The sequence below is a fragment of the Neopelma chrysocephalum genome, unplaced genomic scaffold (assembly GCF_003984885.1).
Source record: "Neopelma chrysocephalum unplaced genomic scaffold, ASM398488v2 Primary Assembly neopelma1_83, whole genome shotgun sequence".
NCBI lineage: Eukaryota > Metazoa > Chordata > Aves > Passeriformes > Pipridae > Neopelma > Neopelma chrysocephalum.
The window spans coordinates 714515-725885 of NW_020897745.1; the positions used below are offsets into that span (position 1 = coordinate 714515).

General features: G+C 37.6%; 1 protein-coding gene across 7 annotated transcripts in view; it reads left to right on the plus strand.

Annotated features, from left to right (window-relative positions):
- The window catches only part of CTNNA2 (catenin alpha 2), a 492427-nt gene that overhangs the window by 451597 nt on the left and 29459 nt on the right, over window positions 1-11371 (plus strand). For all 7 annotated transcript variants that reach the window (XM_027691274.1, XM_027691275.1, XM_027691276.1 and 4 more), the window contains 4 exons: window positions 1580-1693; window positions 5036-5217; window positions 8084-8189; window positions 11182-11316. In XM_027691274.1, the coding sequence (XP_027547075.1) occupies window positions 1580-1693; window positions 5036-5217; window positions 8084-8189; window positions 11182-11316 (537 nt within the window). The remainder of the gene's footprint in view (window positions 1-1579; window positions 1694-5035; window positions 5218-8083; window positions 8190-11181; window positions 11317-11371) is intronic.

An 11371-nucleotide genomic window follows, 5' to 3' on the forward strand; every position in this document is an offset into this window, starting at 1 on the left:
TTAATGATGGGTACCAATCTTTCTATTTTTCCTGTGACAGTAGAGAAAAGGTAAATTCATTTCTCATCCAAACTTCTCGTGCTGTCTGTCCTGTTACACACGCTGTTTGTACATGTCTCTCTTCAGAGACGCGGCCTGAGTTCCATTACCACACTGTCACACTTGGTTATTTCTTCCTCCAGCTCTCAGCATCAAAACACATATTTAATTCATACTCTTCAAGCCAAATGAAGATGGCTGTGTTTTACTCTCCCCATCATGTGCACTTCACCATGCAGCTCCAAACAGTGATGTGCACTTCACGTTGGAAGCCAGGCTGGAATATAAACACCGCCAAAAGACTTCTCCACGTTATGTTAGAGGGTTTGGACCAGTTCCTAGTGACTGAGCATCTTCAAGACAGAGCTGTAATGACAACTGGCAATGATTAGCACCTCTGCTAAAAAGCTTGACGTTGCCTCCAAGCACGGAATGCCGGCATGGATGATTTCTTCTGTAATGGCCTTTGAGATTGACACGGGGGGCACATGGGGGTATCCAGTGAGGTGATACAATTACTGTGATCTTCTTCTTCTATCACCATTATCCTGTATTGTACCTACAGAAGTTACTCGTGGCCAGGCTGTTGTCCTAGAGGCTATTCAGTCATAAAATGGAATATAATCTTCTTTCTAAAGGCCCTTTTTTTTGCACCATCTATAATAAATATGGTACTAAATAGTGATTTTAATTATACTGTCTCTGTGTATATACATAAGGAAATTTTTTTCTCCTAATTTTTTGCTAGAAGATGAAAAACCCAAATAAACGTATCCATCAGTTACCTTTTTTCCTCCCTTCCTCTGAAATTTTAAACAAGCTGAAGCCTGCATATATGTAACTAGATTTAACCAATCTGCTTAGAGACCCTCACACCATTTGTAGCACCAGCAATGGAGATAACATGGTTTCAGTCAGGGGATGAGTCAAATTCCAAAGCCCTGTATCTGAAAAGAACCATGTGAATTAACAAGATAACACAGGTTATAAACTTTACATTTGTTTCAAAACCAGTTGACATTTACAATTTCTTTTAATGGGAAATCTCTTATTTGTTTTGATAAATTTTTCTTCCAGGATGTCAGTTGCTTTTTCCCAGATATTTACTTTGTCTTTTGAAGATTACATGTAGCTTCCAGTAATATAATAGTATTAGTGTCCATTTATATAAGAAATAACATTATTTTGAAATACAACATTCTGGTTGTTAGTGTTTCCAAAGGATATTTGTTCCTGGAACTGCATTCATCATGTTAACAGAGTTAAGAGAAATTGCAGTAAGAAAAGTTGTGGCAAGGTAATGACAAATGTTATTTGTAAAGAAAACTAGAGTTGAAACAACTTAATTTTTAAGACAATTCAATTTCAGTTCCTGACTGCTTGGGCAGACAAGTTCATTTAAAAGGGAAACAGAACAGCATTTCCTGGGCAAGGGATTGATGAAATAAGAGCTTACTGTGCATAGGACTTCGTCTGTATTCTTTCTAAGCTTGTCATCTCCTCTCTTTGGCTTTCTCTCCCTGTGTCTCTCTCTCTCTAGACCCCTGAAGAGCTGGAGGATGATTCAGACTTCGAGCAGGAAGATTATGACGTTCGCAGCAGAACAAGTGTACAGACTGAGGATGACCAGCTTATTGCTGGCCAGAGTGCCAGGGTGAGTATAGACCCGACATAAAACATTAATGTCTGTATAGCCACCAATAAAAAACTGTGCCTCAGAAAGCAAAGGCAGTGATTTCCAATCTTCGGGGTCATTTAAGAAAGGACAGAACCAAGCTGACCCAAGTGTTGAAAGTTCGTGTCGCACCTATTTGAGTACCACTGACTTCATTGAATGATCTTCCTGAGGCTTTTGAGGTGCCTTGTATCAGCTGTTTGCTCCAGCTACTGCTGTAAGAGGAGGCTTTGCAGGTTTGGAATGTGCTGAAGCCGTGGGAGTAGTCAGCAAATTAAAAAAAAAAAAATTAAAAAAAAAATCCCATCAGGGCACCATGTGCCGTATCCAGAGAAATCTTACATTAGTCATGTTTCCCAGTGTGCAAACCTGTCAAGAAGATCTGTTTAAGCTACCGAGTAGTCCCTGTAATTTAATTGTAATTGAAGACATTTGCTACTGAGTCAATGTAATTTTGCCAGGGTAATTACATCATGATAAACTCCAGTCATTGTGATTTGCGACCTCGGCTTGTGCACTGGGATTGCAAATGAAGCTGATGAGTGCTTCAGGGGTCACAGGTGCTGGGGAAGTGAAGTTTGTTAACACTCAGGAATATTCCTGTTAACACTCAGGATTATGCCACCCTCTGATGAATGTTTACTTCATGCTGAATAGGCTGCTCATATCAGATTATTAAAAAACCCATCAGAATATAATTGGAGGGGAAAATGACATCGTGAAAATATATTTGACTGGAAAGAGGGTTTAAAAAATAAGCCTTAAACATTTTCCAGCAGAGAACAAGTGGGGAACTGGGAGTTACCTGAATGATTTTCATGGCTGTTTCACACAGGTCTCTGGTTTCTTCTGGTGTGTCCTCACACACTTAAACAAACACTAGCAAAAGCTGGTAGCTGGAATGGGGATTTCTTGCCTGGGATTCTGGAAGAGGATTTGTAGGGCTGAGAACCTAAAGATCAAAAGGCAACATCACTTTGAAAAATCAATTCAGAGCACCAGAACAGAGGAGTTTTTAGCTGCTCCAGGACTCGGAGTATGTTGGGACTTAACACAAAGATTTTACACCCTGAAAAGAAACAGAAGAGTTACACAAATCTAAAAGAAGCTTACTTAAAAGTATGGGAGAAATGTGAGACATGGAGCCAGTGCAATGGGCAGAGATTTCTTTTTGTCTTAAATTAATTTCCGTTAATATTGAACACAGATGGTAAATAAATCATACCATATATCAGAAAAGCTGGATTTCTATCACTAAATCACAAGGACACAATATATATATATTCGTTTTGATCTACAAGAAGAGAGATGGATTTTAGGTCCCATCCCAGAGAGCTGGGTGACCAGGAACTGACAGTGAAAACCATGCAGTACCAAGAATTTCAGAATGATACCTGGATACCTCACTCTGAGAAGGATGACAGCACTGTGTTCTGGAGGGAGATGACTATCTTTTGTGATTTTTATATTTTAAAGAGCATAAAGTGCTTTCTGTTATATTCAAAGACTTGACTACTGAAGTAAGTTTCAGGTACAGCAGAATTGAGGTACAATACAGAGTATTCTATCAAATTTCATAGTCTTTTCCATTTTTTGGTTGCATTTAGGACTAGTAGCATGTCATCTTTTCTTGATCTGAAAACCAAGTAAAGACTGCAGTAATTTTTTTACTAAGAATCGAGTTCACCTAGGGACTTAGGAGTCTTAAATTCTGCTACATTTATTGCAGTTATTATTATTGCTGCACTTAAAACCTTCTGCTTTGATCAGCTACAAACACTATATAAACATAATACATTATAAAGACAGTTCCTGAATAACATAGATTGCAATATGTCAGAGGAAGCAAGAAATGACAAAAACCTGAAAGGAAAACATGCTAAGCAGAAGCTGCCCATTCCATACTCTGCAGTGACTCACTGAAATGATTCTGCTAAGTGGAATAGTATCTTATTTGAACCGTTTCTGTAGAAAATATTCAAAACATTTTTATTTGTGGAAGGTAATGGATTTGTTTAATATGCTTTCTCCATAAAGCTGTTAGTATTTCAGTAGAAAGGCTTGTGTTGGTCTTCAGTGGAAATAAAACTGGAATGAATGAGTTGCATTTGCTGTAGGATATGGCTGCTTTGAAAGCACCTCACCAGCTGGAACAGAAATATTAAAACACTGTATACCAGTTTAAAGCGTGTGCAGGTGAAGCTGCCACCAAAAGAAACTGCAGGCAAGACATTCAGATCCACTTCCCAAATTTTACCACTCCTATCATGTTCTCTTCAGTTAATTCATCGCTTCTAGGGTTTTATGTGTATTTTATCTATTTATTTATTGGCTTGACTTACACAGCATTTTTCTGTGAAAGGACTATTATTCTAACATTTGAAACTGCTGAGTTACATTGATAAGGCCTAATTAAAACTCGTGTTGAATTTTAATTTGATTAACTTGCACATTTCTCATTTTCTGATCTACTGTTTATAACCCTTTTTCATTTCAGTTTTGGAAAAGGTCAATTATGAACTTTTAAAAGCCAAGAGCATTTTAAGAATATGTAGAAAAAAGACTTCAGCTGATTGAAAGTGACATAAACAAGAAAAAAATGTAATGACACTTAAATATGTGTCACACCCCATTAAATGCATAATGTGGTCTTCAGAACCCCTAAAGCCAAATAGAGAGTCAACTTGGAAATCATTATTGGAAGTGTCCATTTGATCTTCAAAAGTAATTATTATAGTTTTTTAGGGTTTTGGGGGGTTTTTTTGAGAGGGCAGGGAACTTTCTGCTTTCTTGATGTCGAGGCAGATTAGTACCAACCTGTGTAGTGCCTTTTTGCATATCGTCCAAGAGAAAGAACACTAAATATCATTAAAAGACATATTTGTTACAATTCACTTTAAATGTATTATCTTGCACGTCATAGCTTATTTTAGTGTTGGATTAATCAGAAACTTGTATTTCTGACAGAGAATGAGACCAGGGGAGACACTGGCAATTCAGTCTGCCTTTTCCCATAAATGTCCTTCATTTTATATTCTTCCTGGAAGTTAAGATTTAATAGGAATTTAATCCTCCTGTATCAACTGGTGAATAATCTGTATCTCATATAATTTTTATCATCTTGAAGGTGCAAGAAGAGCTATAAACATGCTGTGGATTTGGCTTTGCCTGTCCTAACAGAGATCAAATGCCTGCTGGATTTTGCTTGGCATCTTCAACTCCCATGAAAAGCAACTGAATCTCTGCTTGCCATTTGGACCACTGGAAATGTCAAGTTTCTGGCTTCCTTTTTTCATGCCCAACTTCTGTTTTTTTCTCCAGGCTATCATGGCTCAGCTTCCCCAGGAGGAGAAGGCTAAGATTGCTGAGCAGGTAGAGATATTCCACCAAGAGAAGAGCAAACTGGATGCGGAGGTGGCAAAGTGGGATGACAGTGGTAATGACATCATTGTGCTGGCAAAGCAGATGTGCATGATCATGATGGAAATGACAGACTTCACTAGGTAAGGATAAAATAACCTGCACTGAGGAGTCCAGAGATGCCACATCTTTCCTTTTCTGTTCAATTTGTAGCCTGTTGAGATGATTTGCTGCTTTTTTGGAGATGCAAAGCCAAGTAACACACATCATATACAGTGGGATGTGTTGTTTAGTTCTCTACGCACAACAGCTCTGGATATTTCTCCAAATAGGATTAATCACATGAAGTTTTTTGTCCTGTTTGCAGATCATCTTGAATTTCAGCAGCAAAGTTAGTCTGTGACCTTACAGACACTCCACTGACATTTCGTTTAGTACCCATCTAAATGCATGTGCCTCTCTGAACTTTCAACATTTCACTGCAATTTGTGTCAATCAAAAATAATGGCAAAACTATTTATATGAATTTGAACACTGAACTTCTTTCCAAAAAAAATTCCAAATGAAATGAAACTTTTTTGATCTAATATTCCATGGGAGTCTGTCAGTAATGATTTTTTTTTGCTTTCATTTCTTTTCTCTATTGATATCTTGTTCTTCTCTAATTGCAAAGCATCAAAAGGCCATTCATTAATGGCATAATGTAAACAGAATTATTTTGTTAAACTGTAGTCATAGTGTTAAACACACCAGGGACAACATTTTACAAGATTCTTTGAATTACAAATCATCATAATAAATTAAATTTTGTTCAGTGTTTATTTTTAATGGGAGTGCAAAAGTTTAAATGGTATCTGTCAAAATGTGATTGTACAAAACTGGACAAAAATCTTCACGTTTTCCTTTAGAATTAAAGTGAAACATCCATTTATTCATCTCACTGTGTTCCACAGAGAAGCTGTGGCTGCCGCATCTCTGGAAGTGTTCCAGACCAAGTTGGATGGGTCTTGGAACAACCTGGAATAGTGGAAGGTGTCCCTGCCCATGGCAGGGGGTTGGAACAGGATGGTCTTTAAGGTCCCTTCCAACCCAAATCTTTCTGTGATTCTATGATTTCTTAATCTCCATCTGATCACATGCCTTGTGTCTGAAACCTTCAAACCATGTCAGAGGAGCCAATCTCTGCACTTACAACCTGGAATTCACACATACCTGATAGATAGATGAACAGAGAGAGAGAGAGGGAAGGAATGTGTATAAATAACATTAATTTTCAAATAACTTGACTATTTGCATAGGTAGTTAATTGATAATAGGCAACAGCAAATATTTTTATCCATTCTAAATTTAATTATACCCATAGAAAGTTTGCTTAATTTAATAGATTACTACTATACTTGCTCCATGCTTACTTTAATAGATTACTACTATACTTGCTCCAAGCTGTCATTCTCTCCACTTACTTGTTTTCCTCTCAGTTTGTGCTTTTACAACTGTTCTTTTTGCAGTAGATTCACCACCCCTGGATACCAAATGTCAGGGTAGAACCTCCTGTGAAGGGTGATATTTTACAGGATTCTGAATTACTTATGTATTTGTATTGTCTTGGGACTCTGATCCTTCTGACCAAAAAAAAACAGTATGAAAAACTGCCCAAACAGTGTTTCATGGAAGGAAGAAATGATGTTCTAAAGACACAGCCCAGAATATGAACATTTCATGCAACCTCCTGGACAACCTTTGATACACTGATGATGAAATTGAAAGTTTTGTAATTACATTTCCCAGCATCAAAAGAACAGAACTAATATGAGAATGAGAGAAAACTACTGTCACATTTGAAGTAAATAAAAAAAAAATCAAAGTGCACCTCTGTCAGCATCAGACTCAATAACAACTTGTTTAATATATTCCATTAAAACAGAACAAAGCCTATCACACCTTTCTGGTTGACTGTAACCTCAGCAGTGTTAAAATAGAATAATTTTTCAAATGCATGGAGTTTGTGACAGCAAGATCTGCTCATGTAATTAATGTAGAATCATAAGAGGTCACCAAGAAGGACTTTTGCTGCAGTTTAAGTTCACCAGAAGTGGGATACTTTTATTTCATGATCTGTTTAAGGTGGAAATGGAAGTATGGAAAGAAGATTAAAGTGGAAATATGTTTCAGCATGTTATTCTTGGCATTATAGATTATGAAAAAAGGAAAAATAATACAATATTATGCTTAGAAATAAATTCCTTCTGGTTCAATTTTTTTAAAAAATTGTGTTTGATCGTACTATGATTTTCCAAATTAAAAAAAAAAAAGAAAATAAACTCACATCCAACTGAGCCATTCTCAGGAGCAGCAGCAATTTGATTAGTACAAGCAGGATTAAAGTTCTGAGTGTGAAGCAAACTCAGAAAAGTCTGTGGTGACTTTTTAATTTTTGTCTTAATGCACTTTGGTTAGTTTATAGACTAAAATGAGAGTTTCGTACATCATCTTAAAAATATAGTGAAAATCAGTCTTAAAGGTAATTATACAAGTTTTAAGTGTAATATTTAAATGTAATATAAGGATTATGCTTCACATATCTTTATTTTCCTGTGGGAAAAAAACTACTAAAAAAAAGTTTTCTAAAATGTGACATTCTTGCCCTAGACATGATGGGCTTAACATTTAGCACTGGCTTGGGAATCGCATAATTTTTAAATAGTTGTGTATTCCAGAAAGAGCATTGGCTTAATGAGCACTTAAAAATGCATATACTTTTAAGTACAGCTCATGTGCTTGAAGGCACCATCACACTAAGTTGCTGGTGAGGCATTTTGTAAGGGAGAGGAAATGCAGCAGACTGATTTCTTAATCAAGCTGTGCTATAAAGTAGTTAAAAGGTGAGATTCTAATAAATTAAGAAGTCATTCGTGTTACTATTTTAAAATCAAGCACTAAACAGGGTCACTAAAACTGTTGCCTCTCATGATTTATTTAGGTTGTGCGTAATTGTCTTGTATTTCACAGAGGCAAAGGCCCCCTGAAGAACACATCAGATGTCATTAATGCAGCCAAGAAGATTGCAGAGGCAGGATCGAGGATGGACAAATTGGCACGGGCAGTAGCTGATCAGGTAACCACAAAAATGAGCAGAAATGCAATGTAACCTCTGTAGATGAGTTGCCTTTTGCAGGAAGAGGTTATCTTTACTTGGCAGAGAATCACCTGCTGGAAGTCACCACCTGGATACTGATCTATACCATTGAACTGAAGTTTTTCTGTGACAATCAGTTGGGTTTTGCAGTAAAGGAAAGTCATAAACAAGTCTCTCTAAAGCTCAGAAATGCCTGACTTGTTCCACCTCATTCCTGGGCCCAGGTGTTGTGTTAGAAATAGACTGATAGAGTCTCATTTAGGTTGGAAAAGATCTCTAAGATCATCGAGTCCAAAATTTATTTGCTGTTATGGAAGCAGTAGAGACTCAGATGCTCCGTTACCTTTGCCATATGCCTTGGAATCCTTACCTTCTTTTCAGCTCAGTCTTTCAGCAACTTCCCTTGAAATGGCACATTTATTCTTCAATGTTCCTTGACTCCCAGTTTTCTGGTTTGCATCAGGCTATTGTGGGTATTTCACCTTAACAGGCCCCTGGTCCCTGTTCTTTGTCCTCACTCCCAGTACCAAATTCATATCACAGCTGGAAAGATGAACTCACTAGATATACATTTTTTCAGATTGGATTCCATCTGGATCCATCTGGAGAGCGAGAGGAAGCAGCCTACTAAAAGTCAAGAGCCAAATTTCAAATCCAAGGTCCTAGGTAGTTAATTTTAGATTCAGGCAAATTAAATTTGACTATTTTTTTCACTTGTAAACTTCCAATAGTTCCTTTCCTCTCGTTGTCATCAGGAGAAAATCCACTGGAAGTGAGAAACGATAACTTCCTTGCTTCTAATCTTTCTCTTCACAATAAGTATGTCTTTTTCTTCTCCAAGAAAGAATGTAATAGTGTGTAACACATCCTGCCATGGAATAGGAGCTAAAATGGCAAGAAACCTGAAGCTGCCCATTTTTCTACAATCTTGGAAATTTTGGATTTAGAGTTTCTTCATTATCAGCAAGCATTTTCTCCTGAAGTTAACCCGTTCCAATCCTTTGAAAGTAGCATCTGTTCATTTTAGCACAAGAAAGAAGAAATCCATCTGTCAGCTGATTAAATTCCTAGTCTGAAGTATTTGCAGAGGTGGAATATTTTAAAGAAAGAAACACAAGGAGACTTGTTATGCTTAGAGTGCATTGGCTTGAGTCGCATTTTAAATTTCAGAGGACTGTAACACTTTAATAATAAACAGTGAAAGCACTTTGAGAATGAATTATTTGTTTTAATGCTTGCACTTTAATGATATTTCACAGAACTTTGGAGACCCTCATGTAATATAAACTTTTTATGGACAGTTGCATTTTTAATTATTGTTCTAATGAGAGAGCTCTTACATTTTTTCACTCCAAGGTGCTTATATTTAAAACCTGGACAGCTCTCTAGAATTATTGCTTTAAAGTTCATTTCTTTCAGTTCATAGACTTCAAGAAAAGGGTAAATATTTTTGTATTAAATTGGCACTGGTAGGGAGCAAAGGTTTCTTAGGGATTCATGCCTGAAAGATGTGGCATCTGTCTGAGGAAAAGAGGCTTTATAGCATTGCCACAAGTGTAGGGCACATTTAACCTGACAGCCACAATGGACCTCCAGCTTTGTTTCTTTTTAGTGTTAAAGGGAGAGAAAAAAAGCAAAGTGACTGCTTTCAGGGTTATAGACAACAATATATACAACTGGTTCAGCGTTATCTGTTGGGTTAGAGCAGCAAGCTCAAGTCAAAGGCTGTGATACTGTTGGCTCATGTGTGTTTAATTCTGTCGGTTTTTCTTGAAATACTCTGATAATATTTTTTTAAAAATTGAGCATAGACTTTGTAAGATGCTAAGAAGGCATATTTGGAGTCTTTGTTCCCCAAGCTATGCACTCAAAGGGTATTCAAAGGGCATTTATTGGAGACATGCTGTTAGCAATGAACCCTTTTAGCACTGTTTCATCAGAGTGAATTACAGAGGTCTGTTCTCTTGAGGCAAGACTTTGAATATTAACTACAAGACTGTTGTTTATTATGCTCTTGATATTGTGGGGGAAGATGCAGTTTCTATTAAGAGTCCCAGGCACTATGAATAAATTGTACTTGGGCCTTTTCTAGTTATATTGATTATAAACCCCTCACACTGTCTAGCACATTTGACCTAATCTAATCTGTATCAACACACATTTGGGATTGATTCACAGTATCTGAAATGGTACAGGACTGTAGACAGCCTTCCCTCTAGGATGGAGAAGTATCCCTCAGACATGCAGAGGGACCAGTTTAACTCACTGTGTTCTTGAGAAGGGCTGCAGTACTGATGTCATCTGCTGAGATACTCTGCAATATGTCGCTCACACTTCAGTAAATAATTTCTCTCTGGCACAGATTAAAGTATTTCAGCATCAAAAATAAGCTTGCCAAATCTGTCATTACCAAACCCAAGCAGCCTCACCTCTGCCTCCCAAGTCCTTCAGGTTTCAGTGAGAGATCTGGCTTCTGCCAAGCCTGAGGCAGAACTGTGTCCTCTGAAGGTCTGCACAAATGCCAGGGAAAATGGCAACACAGGCAAGAGTTGGCATTAGAGTGGTTGTAATCAGTCAGAAGTGGGTTCATCTGGACTTTAACTGGTCCACGTTGTGGAGTTTCAAGTCAAACCTGGTCTTTTGGCTGCTCAGTAGATTCTTCTGTTCACTATGATCTGAAATCATAAGTAAACACTCACAGTGATGATATTATTGTCATAGCCTTTTATTAGTGACTGACAGAGAGGTTTCATCTCTCTCCAGAAAGGTATAGTGCATCTCCAGGCTACAATTCATAAATATTGAGTTAAATTAGAGGCAGAGTTTGAGTTTTCACATTTCATCAAGTACCTCATGTAAAGACAAAGCGGAATAGATCCACCTAATACACACACATTGCCTCTGTCTGGTGACCTGTCTCTAATCACATAAACTCAGCTACAATCTAATGAAATATTTCTTTTGTCTGCAGTGCCCAGACTCAGCCTGCAAACAGGACCTGCTGGCCTACCTGCAGCGCATTGCCCTGTACTGCCACCAGCTCAATATCTGCAGCAAAGTGAAGGCAGAAGTTCAGAACCTGGGAGGAGAACTTATCGTATCAGGGGTAAGCTGGGATTTGTATTTAGCCGTTTATGTTTCCCACGTAGCACTTGAAAGGG